Below are 22757 nucleotides of genomic sequence, written 5' to 3' on the forward strand. Positions count from 1 at the left end.
GCGTTGCCCTTGCCGAAGCGACGCGGCCTCTTTTCACCCAACGTCGCCTATTTCCTCATCAGCGCCTCTCTCTCTCCAACGTCCACCTCGACAAATGGCTGTAAGCACCCACTCCCCTTCCCATCCTCCAACAACCCACTAACACCCATCTAGCGCTCTCGTTCCTCTGGCAGGCCTACCGCTTCCGCACCCCGCTCAGCCCCGGCTCAGCAGCGTCAGGCACACACGGCCGCTGCCTACCCTCCGGCACACGCTCCTCCCGCTCCCGCGACCGCTGCTCCCCAGCAGCCGGGTATGATGGTTCGTCCTCTTCCTCTCCCCTCCACCTCGCTCTCAATCTAACCACCTCTCGTCAAACAGGCCCAAATGGCAGCCACAGCCGGCTCCGTCGCTGCTGGATCCGTGATAGGCCACGGAATCTCGAGCATGCTCTTCGGCGGTCGTTCTGAAGCTCCGGCACCGGTCGAGCAGGCTGCTCCTGTCCAACAGCAACAGGCTTCTCAGATGGGCAAGGCGTGCGAGGTCCAGGCTCGGGGTGCGTCTTTTTTACCCTGCTGGTTCGGGGGGACGACGCTGACTGAGAGGTGACAGAGGTGATGCGCTGCTTGGAAATTGGCGATGCCGATACTTGCAGGTGGTACCTTGACCAGCTTAAGGCGTGCCAGAGTGCTGCTGCGCCTTACTAAGCTGAGCCAAGCGCTGATGCACCCCAAACGAGCCTTGCTGGCGTTGAATTAGGTAGAACCTGCATCCAATCGTTCATAATTGCATGTAGCTGCCCCTTATAAAATTATCATCCATTCCCCATATCTCGAATCGCACTACTCCTCAAGCGTGAAATCCATAAACTACCTCATTAGCACCCCTAAAGAAATATGACTAGGAATACAGCATGCGGTATGGCGGGGACAATTACACTGGGAGGGGTAACAGCGTCAAGGAGGGTTTGCATAAGCATAATAATACGTGGACATAAACATGAGACGCGTGGATCCTCGATGGGCAAAATCACAATAATAGTACACTGTCCAACGTCAATCGCGTCTAAGAGCTCTAGGTGTCGCAGGCCACAAGTGAGGACAGCAGTGTTGCTGCCTCTCTTACCCAGACTGAGCCGCTGGGTCGTGCAGCCAACCCCGCCGCGGGCGCTTCAAGATCGATTTCGGCTCCAACTGGCGCGCCTGGGCACTGCGCATGACCGGCCGGAGATCCTGATTCAAGTCGTCCTCATCGGACCATTCCTGGGTAGATGAGGATCTTCCTCTCTCTTCTCTGTTCTCCTTATAGGCGTTTGTAGACCTTTTCGCTGCTGGCCAAGAATGTCGAGCCTCGCGCCTTGATTTGGTGTTCGAGTATGCAACCTTTGCAGAACTGCTCACGACGAAGGACATGCCAACGTCGTCCCATCTTCCCAGTTCGTCTTCTGAACTATCATCGGCAAGGTCGATCACCCCGTTCGCAAGATGAGAAGGTACGATGATGGTCTCCACTTCTTGCTTGATCTTGGCGGGCTCGACAGGTCGTGGCAGGAGCGTGTTTCGCGTCTTTGGCTTGTCCACACGTGTAATAACGTACGGCTTGTTTGGGTCCTCTTCAATGCGGACACGCTTTTGACGGGGCGGCTCTACTGGCGGTGGGGGACTTTGCCTTCTTTTCGAAGGCCCCGGCTCTATGAGAGTCAATCGAGATGGAGCCGTCTTCGATAGAGAGGAAGGCACTCTTGATAGCTTTGATGGTCTTTCTGCCTCTCGGACATGAGGAACATGGCTGGAAACACTTCTGCCCCATTGCTTCACAGCTGATTGGGAGTAAGAAGACGAGGCATGACGTGACGCCGGTAATGATGGGCCCGAATAATGGGATGTGGGGTGCGCGAGGATGCTTGTGGGTCTTGGGTAGGCGTGTCCAATGGATGGCGTATCTTTGAATGGCCCACCGCGTGAAAAGGGCAATGGCGGTACGGAAGGGCGAGATGGTAACGGGGCAAAAGTATTCTTGGGTCTGGCTTGGGGTCGTCTAGTCTCAGATGACATATCTTTAAACGGTCTGTGGCGATGTACCTCAGGCGTAGAGTCGGAACCGGCGGACGAGGGGCTCGGTAGAACTCTTGGCGAGCCCAGACGCAAACGAGATGGCCGAGGTAGGAGTTTGTTTGTTGTTCTCGGCCCTCTACGGAGATGGAGAGTGGGGGAATCCAGTGTGGAAGGCGAGGAACTTGCTGGCTCGCTGCTTGCCAACTTCGTTGAAGGTATAATTGCAAGAGGAGTTGGCGCTACACGCAGGCGCTTAAGAGGCCGCGAGGGTGTTTCTATCGGAGCGGAATCACGGGCACGTTTTAGTGCGCGAAGATGCAATGGTTTCGCCTTTGCGAGTGATGGGGAGATATGCAAGGGCTTGGATGAGCTCAGAGCCGGGGCCTTGGGTCCACTTGACGCCAGAGCTTCGGTCGAGCGGCGAGCCTTAACGGCAGTAGGACGTCTACGGTGTTCAGGAGGTACGGGAGGCATTTGAATGTAATCAAGAACCAGTCTTGTGACTTTTGTGGGCGCTTCTGCGTGTGTAGAGACGACTGTTGCCTCATCCGGCGATGCAAACAACTCTTCGAGTTCCGCCTCAGCCGTTTTGGCAACAGCCACCGTTTCCTGAACGGGCTTGACGAGTTCGTTTACCACGGGTAAAGGCGCATCTTCTTCTGCAGTCGATGCCGAATTGGTTTCCAGTTGAACAGTAGGCTCCACGGGTGCGTCGACCACAGACAAAGGTACTGGTTCTTCCACAGCCGGTGCCCGAATGGGGTCCAGATGAGCGGTAGGGTCGTCCCGCTCTTCGTTCACAGGCAAAAGTTCTGGTTCTTCTGCAGTCCAAGTCAAAACGGTGTTTAGATCAGCGGAAGGCTCCACGGATCCGTCGTCTGCAAGTAAAGGTTCGGCGTCTTCCATGGGCGGAGCCCAGTCGGTATCCAGATGAACGGCAGGCTCGTCGACCACAGACAAAGGTTCAGATTCAGCTGCAGTCGAAGCTGAGACGGTATCTGAAACAATAGCAGGCTCCACAGGCTCCTCGACCAGAGGAAGAGGCTTGACTTCTTCTATGACTGAAGCCGAGAAAGCGCTCGGATGAGCAATGGGCTCGTCTACCACAGGCAACGGTCCAGATTCGTCGACAGTTGAAGACGTAATCACGTCCAGGAGAACAGCAGACTCCAGAGGCTCGTCGACCACACGTATAGGTTCGACTTCCTTTACAGCCGAAGCCGAGATGATATCCAAATGAACATCGGGCTTGGCGACAATAGGCAAAGGTCCATGATTTTCAACAGTCGAAGCCGGTATCTCGCCCAGAAGAACAGCGGACTCCACCGATTCGTCCACCACAGGCAAAGGTTCAACGTCGTCTACGGCAGGAGCCGAGATAGCGTCCAGATGAGCAACGGGCTCGTCGACCACATGCAAAACTTTAAATTCTTCGAGAGTCAAAGCTGGTGCTGCGTCCAGGACAACAGCAGCTTCCGCAGGGTCGTCAACCACAGGTACAGGTTCGATTTCCTCCGCATTTAGAACCAAGATGGCGTCGAGATGCGCAGCAGACTCTTCTATCTCCTCGACAGTAGACAAAGATGCTTCTTCTTCTACAGCCGCGTCTGAAACGATATCCAGCTGAATCGTAGGCTCCACGAGTTCAGCGACCACAGGGATAAGTTCAGGTTCTTCGGGTGCTGAAGCCGAAATACCCTTTGGTGTAGCAGGGATGTCCGCATCCTCTACTGGCACTGGGAGCACAGCTGATTCCTCATGCACATGACCCTCTGTATCTGGGACGCCGGTGGAGAAGTCTTCTTCTGAAAGAGGCGAGTCGACTTCTCCAACAGGAAGGGGATATGCCTCTTCGCTGGCAGACGGAAAGTCTTCAACAGCAGATGGGACAAAGGATTCCTTGACAGAGGTAACTATGTCTTCAGGAGCAGGTGAACCTAGCTCTTCAAGACATGGCTGAGAGTTATCCTCCGGGATGCCATCGACCACCTGACTAGGAGCTATTGTCAGGTCGTCCCCAGGCTCAGGAAGTTGCTCTTCAACCTCGAGCGGTAGTGGAGTCTCAACATCTCCATGAACATCCCGTGCCACGGTGTTCATAGTGTACATGTGCATCATAGAGTCTTCTGACAGAGTGTCGTCATCTGTTTCTGACTCTTCAGAAGCGACGTCTTCATTCGACTCTTCGTCAGAAAAGTATGCAGCTCTTGCAGTAGATGGAGATGAGGAAGGGATGTTGGCGAATATAGCCCGGAAGCTGCGGGTCGGGGTTTGTGACGATGGTAATGGTGACGATTGAGGGGATTGGGCAAGAGCTCTCTCGATGGCCGCTTCGGAAGCTGGTAAGGAGCTGATTGGACGAGCTCTTTGGGATATCGGTGTGGAGAACAAGGGGGGGTTCAAAGGGAGATCGGAGACAGCTGGTGCTGTTGATGCGATATCTGCGACGGGATCATCCTGACCAGCAAGGCTACTTGAGTGCTCTTGATCCTCCGACGCCACCCACGGCTGTTCTGCGACTTCGATGGGAACGAACTGTATCATCGTCCTCTCCGTCTCCATCGCTGTGAGAGTTGCGCTAGTGTCCTCTTCCGTAGCAACTACCGCAGTGGCGTTGCTTAAGTCTACTTGCGGGGTTTGTTCAATGCGCTCTGTTGGTGACAAGTGCACCAGGGCGACTTCTGCCAGCATCGACAATCCGCACAGCTCCGTGTCATCTTCTGAAGAATATGCGGTAACACGCTGCCCAGCACTCCTGGTAGAATCCGTGGAGCCTCTTCGTGTCTCGCCTGCGTTGCCAGTCGCTGGTGGTGTTGGGGAGCTATTCGGTAGGGAGACAGGAGTCGTGACGCTGGCGTTCGGCAAGTTCTGAGGAAGAGGTGGTGTCGGTGCAAGTGCTGCGCGGGTAGTTGAAGGCTTGGGGGTGAGGGATCGCTCTTGCGCAGCCGCGACAGAGGCGATATCCAAAGGGGTGAGGGGTGAGGGCGTCTCTTCCGGTGGTACCACGGACATCGTATACGCTATGGCGGAGCGCGTGGGGGATGGTGCAGGCGTGGCAGATCTCTCTTTCGAGGTTGAAGCTACATCAGCTTCAACATCGTCTCTTGTTGGGTGGTCGTCATTCGCTTTTGGCAACCTTGACGAGCTCGGGACGCAGGGTGATAAGGGAGAATCAAGCAGATCGAGGACCGTCGGAAGGGATCTATCGACAACTATAGGACTTGCAGGCTCCTCTTTAACAGATGGAGCGATGCTCGAGTTCTGTGGTTCTGTTACACAAAGTTAGCATAACTCTCTTCGGGCCAGGGTTAGGTGCTCACCATTATCTTCACCATGTGAAGGTTCAGACTGCTCGTCATCGTCACCTCGCCCATCTACCTTCGCTGTCGACTGACCAACCATCCATGAAGGAACGACCGAGGCATCGTCACTGCTTGTTAAAGCTGACTCAGAAGATGTTGGCGCGGCGGATAAGGCGACAGGAAGTGGTATAGCAGTTTCGAGTCGGGACTGTTCCGCTGTAACGACAGTTGCAGTCGTCGGTGATGTGGGTAGATCTTGAACAGACAGTGTAGGCTCGTCGACAAGGCAGATTGCATCAACATCTTTGTCGGATAAGGTGGCTTCATCTGCCACCACAGTTCCTGCACCAGTAGTGGCGTCGACGGTCGACCTCAGGTCGTGCTGAGAGAGTGCTGCCTTCGCCTCGGAATGAAGAATCTCAAGATGTCCTTGATGAGTGCCTCCTCCGGGAACCGTAAGCATCCCCGGAGGACCATGTGTCTCATCCTCGTGGTCCATTACCGACTTCGGGCTGTTCTCGACCGTAGTACTGCTCGCCCCCTCGCTCAATCCAGCGTTACCCTCTGCCACCTCATCTTCATCGTCGTCCGGCAAGCACACCATCTCATGAAATGCGGCTTTGTAAAACGCCTCCTCCTCTGCAGCCTGCGCGGCAGCCGCGAAGTGATCCTTACGCCGTGCAGCATATACATGCTCATTGTACGCTGTCAACGCAGCATAGTGGGCGTGCAAAGAGCGTGAACTTGTGGGTGATGTGAAGGGCGAAATAGCAGGGCTGGTTCGTGAGTCAGCGTAGAAGGGTTGGGGCTTGACGTCTTCAGTGGTATATGGAAGGGTCGGTTGGTTGTGATGATAGGCATGGGTGTACGCGTGGTGGTGTGACGAGGAATGGTTGTGATAACCATTTAGCATGCTAGGATTTACACCAAATGCCGTATAGTTTATGGCGGCCTGATGCTGCATGTAGTCAGCGGCATGATCCAGACTGTCGCATGACGCGATGCTTACAGTGCTGAAGGGATATGCCTGCTCCCAAGCATCCTCGGCAGGTCGTCCGCCGTACGGGTGTAGGCCGTCTTCCATAGATAGAGCGGACCGCGGCTAGCCGCTCAGGATTGTATCCAACAAGCAGTGGTGGACAAGAAGAAAGGTGGTGAGCTCAAGTGTTCAGCCAGCGTCGAGAGGGGGACGTGACGAGAATCTCCAGGCAGCGCTTCAATGACGGGCGCCCTTCACCCGGACCCAAATCCTCGCTTCCGACGCACGCGGGTCTGGAACGGGCGCGTCTCTCAAGACCCATGCAAGACCCATCTATTCTGATTCCGTTTTGCACCCGCTCTAAATCACGTGATAGACACAATCAGTCAGGTGTCTATCCGTACGCGCCTTTAAAAGGTCGACACCAGTGCCCTGTCGTGCACCTCTCTGCTTTCCCCCCCAACCATCACTCGCCTCTCTCGGCCTACATACCTATTAAACCATCGTGGGCTTACACTACTATCATAACCGTACTCCTTATTCTTTATCGACCAATCTCATAACAATATCCTCATGTCTTCCGCTGCTGGTGGTAAATCTGGTGGAAAGGCCGGGGGTAAGGCTGGTGGCAAGGCTGGCGCTTCAACTGCCGACGCCAAGAACTTGTCTCGCTCTTCCAAAGCCGGTCTCCAGTTCCCTGTTGGTCGTATTCATCGGTTGTTGAAGAGGGGTAACTATGCTCAGCGTATTGGAGCTGGTGCACCTGGTATGTCTGCTCCTGATGAGTCACCAATGGGCACTCATGGTGTATCTTTTAGTGTACTTGGCCGCCGTCCTCGAATATCTTGCTGCCGAGTTGCTGGAGCTTGCCGGTAACGCGTACGTATCACGGTTGACGCGCATACATGCATGTATTGACTGTGTTACTTAGTGCTCGTGACAACAAGAAGGCCCGTATCGTTCCCCGCCATTTGCAGCTCGCTATCCGTAACGATGAGGGTAAGTCGCCTTGCACTGGATGAGGATCGTCACTGATGTGCGAAATAGAATTGACCAAGCTCCTGGGACACGTCATTGTCGCCGACGGTGGTGTTGTTCCGCACATCATGCCTGAACTGCTTCCTACGAAGACGAAGGTACGCTGACAAGCAAATAACAAAGCGCCAGTTCGGTCACTGACTGTCTGTCACAGTCGAAGAAGGGTGCTGAGCCTTCTCAGGATCTGTAGACTAGTCTTTCTCGGGCACGCCAGCAGGGCCGTCGAGCCTGCCTCTATGCGTGATGGTTGTACCTGTACTCTCTTACCCCTTACATCCTTACTACATCAATACATGTATAAATGCAAGTAATCTTATGATGTGACACAGTCGACTGAAAGTTCCCATTCGAATAGGGAGTCACCGTTGTAATGTCATGCTTCATATCAGTAGGGCATGTGGGACAGACCGTATTGGATGAGAACCAGGTGATGGATTGTGTGCAGAAGTGTACAAAATGCTAGCGGATTACACAAGGTATACAACCGTCCTCTCCAAAAACGCAGTGATCGTCATCGTCATCAAGACATGATAGTTCATCGATCATTGCAAACCATGATATGTAGTGTCGTTGGTTCCACGCAAGTCGTTTCGGTGTTAGCTAGGACACTCTCAGCACCTGACTTCGTTGGGATCAAGACTAGTACTCACTTCACGCAAATGGGTACACTGCACCGAGTCGCTTCATCTGGACGAGCCGGTCGTCCGGGAACAGCGACAGAGAAAAGCAAGAAGCCAATGGACGCGAGCCGCAAGCAGCTCAAGCAAGACCCAGGGACCAGCCCGACCAAAGGAGATGATAAAGGGGCAGCGTCTGCTATTCGAGCAGCGAACAGCGAGGAAGCATATGTTAGGTCGAATAGATATTGAGAGGAGGAGAGAGGACCCTCCGCGTGAAGTGACCTGTACTTTAGACGGAGGAGTCACTCTCGGAGGAGAACCAAGAGATCGTACTTTCTCCTGCAAGGGATATAAGTCGACTTGACAGCAAGCGGTTTCAAATGAACATACCGGAATCATCATCCGAAGGATCGCTGTCCTCATCAGGAGGAAGTTCCGAGGGAAGCACGATCTCCCACACCTGCCAGCCAAGACCGGTCTTGAAACGCTCGTACGCTTTGAGGGCCGCTCTGCGGGTATCCTCAGCTGTACAGCGCCTCTGTTCCCAGTCGTCGCGCATCACACGGGCTGTGATTCTCCTTGCGTCGGGCCAGGCCGGACAAAAGTCGATGTCGATACAGGTGCGGTTGAACCGCGGGTGAACGGCGACGAACGCCTCATCCGGTCCTGCCGGATGAATGCGCACCGTCGACCCGGAAGGGGCAATAAGGTCCTCAGGGGCGTTCATAATCAGGTCGTAAAGTCGATCCCCGCTTGGGGTAGCCGGCTTCTTGGCGGCCTTTGGTGACGCAGGGGGGGTGTAGTACGGCGAAGTGGGAGATGCGGAACGCATGGTGTTGATGTATTTGGCGTTGACGTCGATAGTCAGAGCGGGAAAGCTGATGTCCTCAACAGTAAGGTGACGGGAAGGGCGGTACATGCTTGGCTGTATCACAATAGAACGATCAGCCCAAGCGCGGGTGAAACAGTGATGAATGTTCCTTACAGAAGTTGGATCGTTGGTGGCTGAGAATCGTTACTAAAAGCACAGGAAGAGAGAAACGGTGGAGAGAGACGAAAAGCTAATAAGCCTGGGAGAGTGGAATGGGTGTGGTGGGGATGGGGTACACGAGTCGTGGGCAGGGGACAGCGTATTTATCGCCTGGTCGCAAACCCTGAGCCCTCGCGGTTGTACCGTATCCGAACAGTACCCTAAATTTTTGACTTCCCAAGGTCCGTCGGCTGCGATCAACGAGAAGGCTAGAACAAGACTTGGAGCGTTTTGGAATTGCGGAATTAGGGAGTCGTTGTCACACCCGAGTGGAGAGAATCCTTCATTTGCTCGGACATCGGCGGGCACCGACGGCTCCGGGAGTTTATACGACAGTACGCTGAGGCATCGCGAAGATCAACACGAGGCAGCCTCGGCGTTCATCCCGATCTGTGCTGACTGACAACCCCAATCCCGCGGGTCAACACCGCTGGCAACCCCAAGTATACGGCACTGTCCGTCGCATCGAGCAGAGGTCGTTTTGCACTGGCACTTTGGCAGACACAACGAGATCCGAGTCAGGACCAAACATGGTTGCGCAGTTCATGAAGTCAATTTAATCATGAGGGCAGTCCCATATACAAACTATCCCGTAAGAGATCCATCCGATGATAGTGTACAGGTGTGTTGCCGAGCAAGTTGGCGCCCACGCCTTTGCCTCGAGGCCAGGGTCTCGAGCGCAGAAGCACTTGGTCGTGGAGGTTATCCAGTACATCGGCTTTCGACACGCATCGCGATAGATTACGTCGGAGCGACCTCACAAAGATAGTATTAGCCTGAGCAGGTAGCGAAAAATGAGGAAGCGAGTAGATCATACATAGTGCCAGCCAGCGAAGTTGTTATTCACAAGGAGTGGAAGAAAGCTTAGGTGCTGAGAGGAATTCGGAAGCGCATTCCCATTTGTTTCCGTAAGTCCTTGAATAGCGCATATCAGTTTATAACAACAATATATATTAACACCATTGACCTTGAGTTTGTTATAGTTGAGAGAGAGCCATGAGCAGGAAAGAACAACCTCCCTTTCTCCTGAATGTCAAGATAGAAGGTCTGCCTGATCCAATTGGCGTTTCAGTCCGTAGAAACACCACTGGACACGACCTCAAGGAAATGATCGGGAAAAAACTTGGAGTGACGATCGCAAGATTCGAACTATATACGGTATGTGCAGGGCATGCATAACCCATTGTCTATCCACTTATATTCATACCCATCAGATCTACCCGTCTCAACCCTACTTTACTCCAGACACTGAACTGGAATACAATGAGGCAGTACGACCAGCGATGTTATATTGTACGATAACCGAGCTTCTGAGCCTAAGTGCCAGAGAAGTCCCCAAAAGGAATGAACTTCACTTCTACGTCAAGTGCCACACTGACGGTGAGTCTATGTTTGTAGCTCGTTACAGAGCCAATCACTGATACTCACAACTCGGTGTCAAGGAGACCGACCCCTTTGAAGAGGCTAGCTGAGCAGGAGCTCGATTCACCACTTACTAAGCGCCGACGATTGCATGACGATGTGAACCCGCGACGAACGATTGCTAGTGGTGAGGAATTTCACTAGCTTGACGATTCATTTGTAGGAACTGATGATGGAACTGATGACCTGGCCCATATGCTGGTCAAGAAGGCCATCGAAGCCTGCCCTGTACCTTCGATAGCAGCGGGGAAGAGCCTCGGGGGGAGGCCAAGAGTACTCTCTTTCCTGATGGACCAGCGTCCTTATTCCGGCATACCTGTTGGCGTGTTCTGTGACGTGTTGCTAGACCTGCAGAACAACCTGGGTAACCGTCCGGCCCACTTCACCCCGACTGCCACTGAGCGGGAGGCGACCTGCCGGCTTTTGATGGTCGCCAGAGAACTATACCCCGAGGAGGAGTCATTGGGCAAAGAAGACTGTCGTTCGGCAAGGCGTGCGGCAATGGAGCCCCATCTCCACAGGCTTACTGGTCTCTTCGAAAGAGTTCTACATTCGGACAAGACAGCTGCTGATGGCTCCCTCCTAGTCCCCGTTTTCAACGACGAATCGAGTTCATGGCCTGCTGCGACGTATCAATTCAAGACTATGATCTCGACATCGCAGACTGAACCGCACCTGCAGCTGGAGCTGACTTTGTGTAAGACGTGGGCCAGCGAAGAGGTGAGGCACTTTCAACACCACGTACTTGAATCTAGTGGCTGATTACCTGTTCGAAATATGTCCAGGCAGCTGCCGTCGCTCGCTGCAGTCCATGCCCGACCATTCAGCTTATATTTATGGGTCCTCAAGTTGACGTCCAAGGGATGCTGTTTGTAGGGCGGCCTATAGCCCAGAAGCTTACTCGTACCCTCAATCTCGATCTTCTCGTCAACGAAGACTATCTGAAGGAAGTCTCTTGGTTCTTCCAGTGCATACGTCGAGGGATCACAAAGCTGAAGACCTACTATGCTCAGCTGCGCAGGGTCGACGAACCGTTTGACGAGAATTTCTACCCTGTGCACACCCAAATCGCCATCAAGAAAGATTCGGTAGACTTCATCGCGAAGATTCAGTACGATGGGTGGCCTGAGATAAATGAAGATAACCTTGGCACTCGACCCGTCTTCTCTGGCATCATGACTGTTGAAGGACAGGAGCCGGAAGCGTGCATCATCAAATTTGTCGATCTGTATGGCATCGCCGTGCAGGAGCATATCGTGACCACTCTGGGTGCCGCTCCAAAAATCTACGGCGTCCAACGGCTGTCCCCAACTTTGCAGATGGTGGTCATGGAGAAGATAGCAGACGGTGAACGATTGATAGAATTAGGGCACGTTACGGAACAGCGCTGGAACAACATCAAGGCACAGCTTAGGGAGCTGGCAGAAGTCCTCAAGGCTGCCAACTTCGTGCATGGTGACATTCGTTCTCCGAATATTCTTCTCACACCGGACGACCGCGTCAAACTGATTGATTTTGATACAGCGGGAAAGGAGGGAGAAGTATTCTATCCCGCCAATATCAACATGATGATTGATTGGCCCGAAGGAGTAGGGCCTGGCAAACTCATCAGAACCGTCCACGATCAAGTCATGATCGCTCGTTTGGCAGATTTCAACTTTAGCTAAGTGTCATCGACGAAGCGGCCATTGCTAGTTCATTGACAGAAGACTGCCCTTTGAGACTTTCCACTCAATGGATTCTCGTGAATGTTGCTATGCAATATTACGTATAGGACTTAATATGTACAGTACCAAGAGTGTTTGCGGCAGGCGCATAGGGGATACAACGAACTCCATAACACAAAGAAATAGATACAATCTACTTATCTGCTTGACAATATCGTTGAAAAAAGACATATCGGCCATGTCCAGAATAAAACCATGAAGTAGTTGCAAGAGTCGGACCTCCCCCGTTACACGTTTGCCTTCAATATTGATCTTGGCCGCCGGGAATGTGCACAGGCGGTCCCGGCTCGCGCCGACGCTTCAAATTGTCATTGTTTACACTTGATCAATCCAACCACCTTCAACTCCTCACCACGACCCGTCGTGAAGAGCGGCGGTGTGCTTATTTCTTAGCTTCTGAATGGGAGTTCTGGGCTTCACTCCATTCCTACAGAAAGCTTGGTACGCCATATATTTAATTGACTAGTATGGAATTCTGACATCATTGTCAGCCCCGATGTCATTAAACATTTCCCGACACGCCTACGAGCACTTTCAGGCAAGAAAATAGCGGTGTACGCTTCCAATTACTTAGCTACTAGAGATACTGAATATGCACCAGAGATGGCAACCTGGTCACGCAAAGACTTCATTTCGGGGCAGGATCCCACGAGCATGGTCATATCATCGGCTGGTACAAGATGATCAAGGATATGCACGCGAACGGTGTAGGCGTGATCACTGTTTGGGATGGGAAGGAACGGAGCTCGGCAAAGGCCCGCGAGGTGTGCCTGTATTCTCTCTGCCCACGTTCATTACCGCTCACTTGCAGCCTGTAGCAAGCGCGACGCCAAGCCACAAGGCTCCTCCAGCTCGCTCGCGGTGCCCACGAGCAAGGCCGCCTTCATCGACTCCAGCGACTCACAGGAGCTGTGAAGAAGTACCAGCATCTCTGCCGTGCTGAGCAGCTGCAAGTGTCCGCAGCTGTCCGCCTGGCGGTAGGTGCAGCTGCTGTAGCCCAGCTGCATGGTCTCGCCGATGTGATGGAGAAGGTGCATTCGTCAAAATCTATTAAACTCGCAAACGAGATAGTGAACGACACGGAATTGGATTATGCAGAGGCCGACCGAGCTCTACAAAAGGAGATGCTGCTACACCTATACTCGCATGAAGAGAGGGAGGCACTGGCCTCCTTCCTCGATCACGTCGATCCCGAGGACGTGACAACAGTGGCGGCGGTGGACACCGCATACGAATCTGTACTGGAAGCACTTGCAAATGCTTCTGAAGCAGATGAACGACCCGCTGATGCGAAGTGGTTCGACATGTCGGCAGATGATATGGGAGCTTACCGTTTCGGCGGTCGGGAGAAGGATCCCAAACCAGAAGTCATCCCAGAACCCCACACCACCCTTGGGCTCTCCTCTTCGTATCCAGCGCCTATCACTTCCCTTCAATATCCCGGTTTCTCGCCCGACACAATTACCAAGGAGCTAACAGAACTGTATCAAGACTTTCGGGAAACGACCCTCAAAAACAGTCCTGAGCTTTCCACCTCCCTACCTGAGGTTATGCCGACACTTCCCCTGGCCGTCATAGAACCAGAGCATGTCCTACCGTCAAAATATCAAGCCCAGCTCACGGCGGACGAGCAGCTCTTCTGGAAGCGTCTCATAGTCGAAGTTGCAGAAGGCAGTGTGGAGGGTGTACCGAAGTCGGATGACGTTGCCGATGTGGCACTCCTTGAAAATTTGTTCAATCGTAGTGGACAGATGGCATTGAGCTACGAGAAGCGGAACCGACAGCCAACAGCAGCGACATATGCCGAATCCAGGCGGATCCTGTCTGCTATGGGTGTGCCTTGCATCGAAGCGGAATATCCATACGAGGCGGAAGCTCTTGCTGCCAGTCTTGTGATCAACGGACTGGCTAATTATGTGGGCAGTGAAGACACAGTATGCACCGCCTGCAATCTTCGCTGCGGATAATCTAACCTCGCGTATAGGACGTTCTCATATACGAAGCGCCCCTGTTGCGAAATCTCACCAATCGTCAATTACCTCTTGCGCTCATCTCAGGTACAGACGTTCGAAACGCCCTGCAACTATCACGGGAGTCTTTTGTCGACTTCGCCCTATTGCTGGGGACAGACTTTACGCAACGCGTCAAAAATCTTGGTCCTCACACTGCGATCAAGCTTATCCGCACGTATGGCTCGATCGAGCAACTGTTGCGGTCACAAACAAAATATGTGCCCTCCTCACCAGGGGTATACATGGAGCAGATAGAAGTAGCGCGGTTGGTGTTCTCCACTCTTCCACCAGTGCCCGACAGTGCCCCGTTTCAAGAGGGCATATACGACGAACAAGAGGTGCAAGCACTACTGAAAGAATATCATGTTCAAGTGGCGGATCTGGCGGAAGACATGGGTGATCATACTGCTCATGATGGACATCTAGGTGCCAACTACTTTGGCGACAATCCTGTTGATCCCTCCGGTACTTATTGGAGCTACGGCACTATCATTTTGTAACGTTACACATTTCTACGTATCCCTAACTATAGTATCAAGTTCAATTAGTAGTTTTCGTTCAAATGCACCTTCGTTACGGTGACAATGAGCTCTTATCTCAAATACATGAACTAGTGGGCGACTCCATTGTTGGCGGAAGAGACAGGAATGACTTTGTTTCTGCGCCGATTTGTGGATGTAGGATTTCCACGGGTCGTGACACCCCGTTGAGTCAGTTTGGTCATCCAGCGTCGTACAAAGGAAAGACCCGGTTGATGATTCACGCGTCGGAATACATCAAGATAGACCAAGCTATCGAAGCTGGAAAGGGAAAACAGTGGGGATTTTACAGCGGCAATAGTAACAATACACCCGAGAACAGAAACTATACACAGCGATGCTAAAGGAGATTGATGGCATTCTTTTTACATTATGCCATGCCTTGATTGCTGACATTGAGGAGGACGGGGTCGATCAACCAATCCATCGTACCGACCGACGAGACGCCCCACATGTGGAAAAAATCAGGCTCTGGAGTACCGGACGGAATGGGACTCGATGTTGCCATATAAATGTGGTCCCCGAAGAGGGCAAACGGCTCGGGCGGGGGATTGACCGCGTTGTACGCAAATCCCACAGGTGTAGCGGGGAATTCGAGCTTCATGACAGGCCCCAGAGCTGTCTCCTGGGAAGGCGCAGGGTGTTCGCTGATCGGAGGCGAGAGCATCATGTTCATGTCGGCTGACCATGGCAGATTCGAAATGTTGAACGGAGGTTGTTTGCCTATGGAAGTGTGCAGCATAGGAGAAGACATACGGAGCGAAAACCGGCCATCCAAAATGCCGATCGCGCCAAACGGAGTTGGAGTAGCCAACAGGGACTCAGAATCAGAGGGGGATTCCGCACCAGGGGTGAGTGCATGGCCCTCGTGAGAAGGTGATCGTGGAGTCTCAGATTCAGGCGAACACTCGGTAAATCGAGGGCTGCCGCGATCACATTGGGAAGGACGTCCGATCAAGCCCATCTGGAATAGTTGAGTATCAAAGACGAGAACTCGGCGTGCAAGCGGGACAACAATCCCATGTGCCCCTCGAGGTTGGCGCTGTCTCATCGAAGGTGGTAAATCCTTCCTGTGACGGCTCTGCATGTGAGCTCTGAGCAATGCTTTACGCGCGGCACTGTCGTTAGGTTAGAACCTTAGCCTAGGATAGATCATGAAGGCATACCCAAATTTACACCGAGGTTCGGGACATTCAAAACGAGGCGGCTCAGATGCGTGTTTGTTCTGCCAATGACGGCGATAGGAAGAGTCGTCACGGAACGGCAAGACGTCGCATGTTGCTTCGTGATTGTGATCTGGCTCACCCCATCTGCTTAGAGGGCATGCATGGGTTCGGAGTCCGTCACTGAGCATGCTATTTAGATACAATGGTGTATAGTGGAAGATCACTCACTGTCCACGCACATGCACATCCAACCCGTTCTTCTGAGCGAAGGTCTCTCCGCAGTGTGTGCATTCGTAGTCCCTGTCAATACGGTTCAGCAAGGAGACTATGCACTTGAGACAGCAGCAATACTTTATGCCCAGGTGCACTTTGATGTGTCTGTTCAAGTCGTGACGGCGTTGGAAGCGCTTTCCACATGGATTGATGCAGCATACAGTGGAATCGCAAACAAAGGGTCGTGCGTTATACTGAAAAATGGACGTGTCACCCGAAAACCCTGGAAGGGAAGGTGAAGATAACTCACGGCAGTGTTTGCAGAAAGTCGGGGCATGATGACTTGGTGTTTGTGTGTCGCTTGGAATAATAATATGATGACAAGTGGACTTAATGGTGAAGCGCCCGGCGCTCAAAGGAAGAAGAGGCAGGAAGAATCCTGAAGAGATTTTACGTGCAGATTTGGTTGAGGATTTATACCTTTTCTTTCGTCCTGGGTGAACAACAGAGTGGGTTGTTCACATAACTGACTGAGACAACATCTTGGAACCAAGACCATGGGGCCGGAATGGCAAGATTACAGGGACAAGGGCATGGGTACCTGTCCTTAGGAATGGCATGCTGAGTCAAGACAGTGAGGAGGGTGACCACTGCGTGTAACCACACATCCTTGTGTGGTTACATGCGGTGGTTTTTCACAAGATAGAAGCCATCCTGAGAGTCGAACAAAGCCCACAGAAGGAGGGGCCCTGACTCCACAGTCCGTTGCGAGAGAAAGACACCGAAGCCCGGGCAGCGGAAATGCCAGGGCAGCAAAAAGAAGCATGTCAGTCCGGAGCCGTGCGGGGTTACAGGGGTGTCGCAGGAAGGCCAGCGGCGCCATTCATTGAAGGAACGCTTGAATGCTTCTTCACACATTCCCGGACAATCGGAGAATCTCGGCATCCTTCGCATTGTGATGTTAAACCTCCGCCGCGAAACGCCGCTGAGAAAAGAAGCTGGAATCGGGATCACAGGAACCTGGTTAACAGAAACTTGGGCCGGTCCTACTGCGTCTTCCCCCCCTTGAGCAGACTGGCCAGGACACGCCAGGAGAGAGGTAATAGCGATAGTGGCTCCAAAGCGCCACATTTTTGGTATCGGTTTCAGTCCATTTCTTTGTCGTGGTACCTGGGATATCAAGCGACGGAAGGGTATCGGGGGAACCAAGGCCAGGCTTTGTCCCTTCGGATGCAACAGATGGACATCATGAAAGCTCCATGTCACGTTCACGGAAATCGGTGATCGACCATTTGCCCGCTGCTTCACAACTGACAAGGCTATTTTTACGACAGTTATTTGAAGGTATAGCAGTAAGCAGGCCACGGAACTCGATCTGCAGTCTAGCAGTGCGCTGCTTCTCCGTCTGCGGATGTCGTCCGGGGAATCAGGCAGTGCACCCGCACGGCGGCTCTCGGGGATAGTGTGGAGAGACGGACTTACTTGGGCGCTTATTATCTCCGTCCGCCTCTTGGCCAGCGACAACTTGCTAAAGCCGCGAATCTCGGCTAGAAACAGGGCTCCGCTTTTTCGCGGGTTTCTTTCCGAGTACTTCCCGGCCTTGGGCCCACATGTTTAACCGCCTGGCCTCAAGCGATGAATGGGAATTTGACTTCCCTTGCGTGTAAATGTTCTGGAGGTAAGATCAGTGACGTCTTTGTGTATCAATTGAACGTACTTCGCTGCAACGAGGGCCACTGTTTCGATTGCGTCTAGCTTTCTCCTTCACTGGTGTTGTTGAGTGGCTCACCTTGTGATCAAGAGAAGGTCGCACAATCGAGTCTGACAGTCTTTGAGACATGTCATGCCAGGGCCAGGAGTCTATCTTCAGCCGTTTTTCGAAAGTTCACAGACCTCACCTGTTGCGCGGGAGCTGGTCACTGGCTATCGGCGTTTTACCCGATTATCTAGACAACGCCGCCGATCCAATCATTTGACCCGGACAACAGGATGTTAAAGCACCGCAGCCTGGAGGTGGACTCTGTGATTCAGGGCCGGTACAAGCTTTTGTTTCTTCCACTTCACACCATAGAAATAGCGTAGTAAGTCCACCATAAGGATAATGTCTCAGTGGTGGTCGTAGGACCCCTCCTGCGGGAAATCCGAAGCCTCTGATTTTCCACCACCCTGACGGAAGCAGAGAAGCATTATGTTAGGGCACGTGCCCTAACAGCGCCACTGACGCGTGGCCCGTCCCCTTCGGGTCATCTGTGGCTCTCCTGGACCGTGCTCGAGCGCCGACGCCATTTCGCCTGCAGCAACTCCACATTCATCCTCAATCACGTTTCAACCGGACAACAGAGATTCAATCATTGATAACGTGATAGCCGGTGTTCAGCAATCGCGAAACTGCGATGTCAGGCAACAGGGCGATACCGGACGGTTCGGAGCAAGGAGACATCTATCAGAGAACTCCGCCGCAAATTCAGCTTCGGGGTACGTAACCCTGTTTTGAGAAGTCCGCTCGTGACTCTGATGATTGACCGCAGCACTGAGATGGTCCGTTCCGCTCGATGCAGACATCTGGCAACGACAGAAAGATTTGGGGTGGATCACACCAGGTGACGAAGAGATCTTGACCACGGCGCGGAACAGGGTAAACTGGGGTGTATGTGGCTCAATTTCAATTCCATTACTACCATAATATTTTGATTTCGAATCCACAGATGTTCGGACTTGTCATTGGAGCAGCTGTTCCCGCCGTATGGGGCAAATTCATTGCCAAGCCAAACTGGCGTCCAATGCGCATCTTCTGGCTCTCTGCCGGCGCCTCCATTCCCATGATGTTGTTGGGCCAATTGGTGGAAGCGGTCACCGACAACTCAATTCTGCAAGAGTGTGCCAATCCGAGGGCTGTTGTGATTGGTTATTCGGAGGCCCTGCGCGATCAAATGGAGAGGCAAAGAGCGTTATTGAAGGCAAATCCAAGTCCAAAAGTGGCTGCTGCAAAAAAGAGGGAGCTTGAACGACAGAGACAAGACGATTTCATGAATCCACCGTCCTGGCAGTCTCCACCTGGAAGCGACTCTGCTGAGAACGGATTGGTGCCGAACGCGGGCGCCGAGCCTGGTCCGGTGACGCAGGAATTGGAGAAGCAGCCAAATGGGTGGAGATGGTCGGACCGTAAGGACAGCATGCCTCGGCGTAAGTCTATCACATTTCTTCCGATCATGGTGTAAATGTGACTATGTTTAGCACCTCGACCTACCCCTGCCATTTCCGGCTCTGAGACAGAAGCACGTCCTGAATCTGCTTGGGAAGCGCTTCGCCGTGGTCGGCTGCCGGGTCAAAACCAAAAGCAGACAGGAGAGCAGAAACAACAGCGCTCTGCTACGCCCGTACCCGACTATCAGACAGGTGATACACCGTCTTACGATGCTCCTCTAGGCCTGGACGATTTCCAGGAGCCTGCGAGCCCTGAAGAGACCGCGGCCCGCCGCAAGGCGCAGAAAGAGTTTGATGATATGCTGGAAAGGGAGAGGAAATTCGGTCAAGAGGGTGAGGGGCGGCGGAGACCCGGCGGGTCATGGTAGGGGTCAAAACGTGAAACTATTCACCTGTCTTTGAAGGGAGTTAGAAGCACCCTGGCATGGAAAGAAAAGGAATGACAATATTAATAGGGTCCGATTGGTAAAATCGGCCGGTGATCGGGAACAGTTTGTTCTCCTGCATAACAAATATGTCTAGGAATTGTAAGTGATGGACAATTATACAGGCCTCACTTTTTGCAATGACACAAGCATCCGGAGTGCGCTGACTTTCCCATGGCGTATACCCGAAGCTACTGAAACATGAGCTTCCAGCGCGAAAACCAGACCGATGTCTCTTATCAACCCTTGTATTCGAGAGTCATTCAGGATGACATTGCACCTTGAGACAAGCCATAGCCGCCTGGGTTATAGATATTCGCTTCACGTTCTGCAGGAAGCATTTTCATGACATTACAAGCCTGATCTGCGGATTCGCAGTTCTATACTTTCCAAGCATACTCGTCAGGGCAAGTGAGTTCTTGTCGTATCGCTGACTAAACGATTGACGATTCAATTACTGGGCAACATCCACAGCCCAAAGTAGGCATTGCGAGCGAGTTCATTATTTCATTCTGATGTGAGGTCATTAAAGTGAGTACCTGAGTGGGTATGTATCAGACGGAATCTCGGCTTGCGAGAATCGATCACATACCTAAACCCAGGGTTTTCAAACTCGGTGCGATCGAGCATTCCATCTTCTTCCGATTCCTTCTCACTCTGCCCGCCTGTCTCAGCGAGGAGCCTGTCTCGCCTCCTGTTCTCGTTCCACATGTACAGGCCGAGGACAATACCGAGGGCGGTCTTGATGCAGTATCCGGCAAGCATGGAGATGATGGCAGTCCGGAAGATAGGAGATTCCTCGGGCTTATAGAAGTGTGGGCCGATGATGTTCCCGATGCAATATCCAACAAACGTAGTCGCCGCGGTGAAGGACTTCTTTGTGAACCCGCCCGTATTGGCAGAAACCATGACCAGCGAGAGAGAGAAGCCGATACTCTGGCTTGGCGTAATCCAAAAGGCGACGAGGCGCGGCCAGCGATCCTCTACTGGCAGGTAGGCCATACATGCGGCAGCAACGACGCAGGCGATGTTTCCAGCTGTCATGATCAGAACTCGTGTGTTGGGGATCTTGCTCGCCAAATAACCGGAGATGAGTAGGGCAGCAACTTGGATCACATTCGGTGGAATACCGAGCAGGGTAGTCTGCAAGGTTGTGAAATTGCCGATACCCTTGGTGATAACGGTAGAGAAATTAGTGATCGTCCCATTTGGAATCTGGGCGGCGATTGACATGAAGAAAAGCAGGTAGGTCTTGGGATCTTTGAGAGCATGCTCAACCTGGTACCACTTGAAGGTCTTGTTCTCTGAAGAAAAAAACATCAGTCTGAGTGCCTTTGTCTATCACCAGGAATGCACGCACTCAGGCCAGATTTATTCTTCGCTACCCGATCCAACGCGATCGCTTTCTCCCTCTCCGTGAAGAACCTTGTCTTGACGAGTGTATCTGGTAAGCAGAAGAACACCAGTCCTCCCCAAAGGATTGTCACTCCACCCAGAATGAGGAAGATGTATGTCCACTCGGACAATGCACCATTGATATGACCGACGCCATACCCAAGTAAACCACCGATGACGGCCGCCCAGCCTTGGAAAGAGTACCACCAAAGTTGTCTTCCTGGCTGTTCCTCAAGACGGTACCACATGCCTGTCTGGAGCACGAGACCAGGCGTGACGATCGACTCGACCAGCCCGAGGAAAAAACGGTTGGCCATTGCTCCGCCAAAATTGTCCGTGGCGGCCGTGGTCATGATGATTACTCCCCAGATGATGGCAGCGACACCGAGGATGCGGCCCATGTGAAATCGCTGCAGGAGCATGGAAGAAGGGTTCGAGCCCACCAAGTAGGCACTGGAGTGAACGTGACCATGCGTCAGCAGGTTGGGTGAGAGGGACAAACAAGTAGAAGATGGATCCAAGCCAGCTGAACTGGTCCGAAGTGAGGTTGAGTGATGTTTGCATCCTACATCAATGTCAAGCACATCATGGTTTGTCCTGCTGACATGCACTCACCCGAAAAGGTTGGCATAGTTGAGCGCGGTTTTATCGAGGTATTGCAGGCAGAAGGTCACACTCAGCTATAATCATTCTCTTAGCTACATTCCAGATCTTCCACAAAGAGGCACTCACTATCGAGAGGACGTAGAAATCAATCTTGCGGACGACTTTGCGCTCTTCTTCTTTGGTATATTCTAGACCTTGTATAGCAGTCGCGTGGTACAGTTCTAGGCCGATGTTCGACCCGGCGTCGGAAGCGTCTGCGCCCTTGAATGCTTCTGAAACTGGAGAAGCTTTCTCGTAGTCAACATCAACCTCCGCGGAGGAGATTGATGTGGGTTTGGGTTGGACTGATGTCATTCCTTCTTTTGATGACGGCTCAATCGGGGAATAGGAGATAGGCTTCCTGACTGCTTTGTCTCCTGGACGATGAGGAGAAAGCACGGGAATGTCGCTGCGTCAGCGTCGCCGAGGTCAACTGACTGGTAAGAGGGGCAGATGATGGGAGGTGTGAGAGCGACGAGGGGAATCAGGAACAAGGAAACGAGGCGCAAGGATTGAGTGCGATGGCGCCTTTTTGCCCCACTCAAACCATATTAGATGAGAGCATATTGTCAAAGAAGAACCGAGAAGTGAGGCCATGGAGAGGGACGATGGCGTTATCCAAGTTGTCATTCAGTCTGACCCAATCCAGCCAGTTGCACAAGGATCCAAGAGAGTTCCTAACCCAACAAGAAAAGTAACACTTTTCGAGTAATCATAGTAGTCCAGAGTAACATTATCCGAAGATGACGCTCCCGGAGGTGTATATGGCGCGCTTCCGAAGTGCGATGGCGTGCCCAAATTGCCACTTATAAGGAAAGGGATGAGTGCGGGGGTGAGCCGATGCTTATCCGTGAGAGAGAAGGCAGGAGGAGAGCGAGCACGCAAACACAGATTGATGCCGGGTTCGGCAGGCACGTGCACGATGATCAGCAAAAGAAGCATTCGACCACGTGTCTAGGGGATTCATCACCATTGTGCTGCCTTGCCCTTATTTTTTCAGACAGAAA

General features: G+C 52.6%; 9 protein-coding genes across 9 annotated transcripts; 5 read left to right on the plus strand and 4 right to left on the minus strand.

Moving 5' to 3' along the window:
* The first annotated feature begins 67 nt into the window (after window positions 1-67).
* Window positions 68-808, plus strand: DACRYDRAFT_22019 (uncharacterized protein). The gene is made up of 4 exons (XM_040772642.1): window positions 68-100; window positions 154-300; window positions 361-535; window positions 592-808. Exons 1-4 carry the CDS (start codon window positions 95-97, stop codon window positions 684-686), a joined length of 423 nt encoding a protein of 140 aa, XP_040629239.1. The 5' UTR covers window positions 68-94; the 3' UTR covers window positions 687-808.
* A 133-nt stretch (window positions 809-941) lies between these two features.
* Window positions 942-6419, minus strand: DACRYDRAFT_116056 (uncharacterized protein; the record flags this gene model as incomplete). Its single annotated transcript, XM_040770125.1, has 3 exons — window positions 942-5302; window positions 5354-6293; window positions 6345-6419. 3 exons carry the CDS (start codon window positions 6417-6419, stop codon window positions 1101-1103), a joined length of 5217 nt encoding a protein of 1738 aa, XP_040629240.1. The 3' UTR covers window positions 942-1100.
* A 358-nt stretch (window positions 6420-6777) lies between these two features.
* On the plus strand, window positions 6778-7669 carry DACRYDRAFT_22020 (histone H2A-1). The gene is made up of 5 exons (XM_040772643.1): window positions 6778-7080; window positions 7133-7193; window positions 7246-7313; window positions 7362-7450; window positions 7507-7669. The coding sequence occupies exons 1-5, from the start codon at window positions 6888-6890 to the stop codon at window positions 7540-7542; spliced, it is 447 nt and encodes a 148-aa protein (XP_040629241.1). The 5' UTR covers window positions 6778-6887; the 3' UTR covers window positions 7543-7669.
* A 125-nt stretch (window positions 7670-7794) lies between these two features.
* On the minus strand, window positions 7795-8987 carry DACRYDRAFT_22022 (uncharacterized protein). The gene is made up of 4 exons (XM_040772644.1): window positions 8958-8987; window positions 8363-8897; window positions 8003-8311; window positions 7795-7952 (listed from the first exon to the last, which is right to left on the minus strand). The coding sequence occupies exons 2-3, from the start codon at window positions 8889-8891 to the stop codon at window positions 8262-8264; spliced, it is 579 nt and encodes a 192-aa protein (XP_040629242.1). The 5' UTR covers window positions 8892-8897; window positions 8958-8987; the 3' UTR covers window positions 7795-7952; window positions 8003-8261.
* A 2273-nt stretch (window positions 8988-11260) lies between these two features.
* Window positions 11261-12219, plus strand: DACRYDRAFT_22023 (uncharacterized protein). Its single transcript, XM_040772645.1, has one exon. The coding sequence runs from the start codon at window positions 11288-11290 to the stop codon at window positions 12089-12091; it is 804 nt and encodes a 267-aa protein (XP_040629243.1). The 5' UTR covers window positions 11261-11287; the 3' UTR covers window positions 12092-12219.
* Window positions 12220-12520: 301 nt separating this feature from the next.
* DACRYDRAFT_79148 (PIN domain-like protein) lies at window positions 12521-14721 on the plus strand. Its single transcript, XM_040776379.1, has 5 exons — window positions 12521-12592; window positions 12643-12705; window positions 12753-12915; window positions 12970-14085; window positions 14136-14721. The coding sequence occupies exons 1-5, from the start codon at window positions 12552-12554 to the stop codon at window positions 14661-14663; spliced, it is 1911 nt and encodes a 636-aa protein (XP_040629244.1). The 5' UTR covers window positions 12521-12551; the 3' UTR covers window positions 14664-14721.
* Window positions 14722-15072: 351 nt separating this feature from the next.
* On the minus strand, window positions 15073-15753 carry DACRYDRAFT_107277 (uncharacterized protein; the record flags this gene model as incomplete). Its single annotated transcript, XM_040768439.1, has 1 exon — window positions 15073-15753. One exon carries the CDS (start codon window positions 15751-15753, stop codon window positions 15073-15075), a length of 681 nt encoding a protein of 226 aa, XP_040629245.1.
* Window positions 15754-18474: 2721 nt separating this feature from the next.
* On the plus strand, window positions 18475-19653 carry DACRYDRAFT_15648 (uncharacterized protein; the record flags this gene model as incomplete). Its single annotated transcript, XM_040771125.1, has 5 exons — window positions 18475-18556; window positions 18610-18728; window positions 18787-19264; window positions 19316-19477; window positions 19508-19653. The coding sequence occupies 5 exons, from the start codon at window positions 18475-18477 to the stop codon at window positions 19651-19653; spliced, it is 987 nt and encodes a 328-aa protein (XP_040629246.1).
* A 583-nt stretch (window positions 19654-20236) lies between these two features.
* Window positions 20237-22065, minus strand: DACRYDRAFT_116063 (MFS general substrate transporter; the record flags this gene model as incomplete). Its single annotated transcript, XM_040770126.1, has 6 exons — window positions 20237-20249; window positions 20303-21014; window positions 21071-21558; window positions 21608-21670; window positions 21721-21785; window positions 21838-22065. The coding sequence occupies 6 exons, from the start codon at window positions 22063-22065 to the stop codon at window positions 20237-20239; spliced, it is 1569 nt and encodes a 522-aa protein (XP_040629247.1).
* Window positions 22066-22757: the final 692 nt, after the last annotated feature.

The sequence above is a fragment of the Dacryopinax primogenitus genome (genome assembly GCF_000292625.1).
Source record: "Dacryopinax primogenitus strain DJM-731 SS1 chromosome Unknown DACRYscaffold_8, whole genome shotgun sequence".
NCBI lineage: Eukaryota > Fungi > Basidiomycota > Dacrymycetes > Dacrymycetales > Dacrymycetaceae > Dacryopinax > Dacryopinax primogenitus.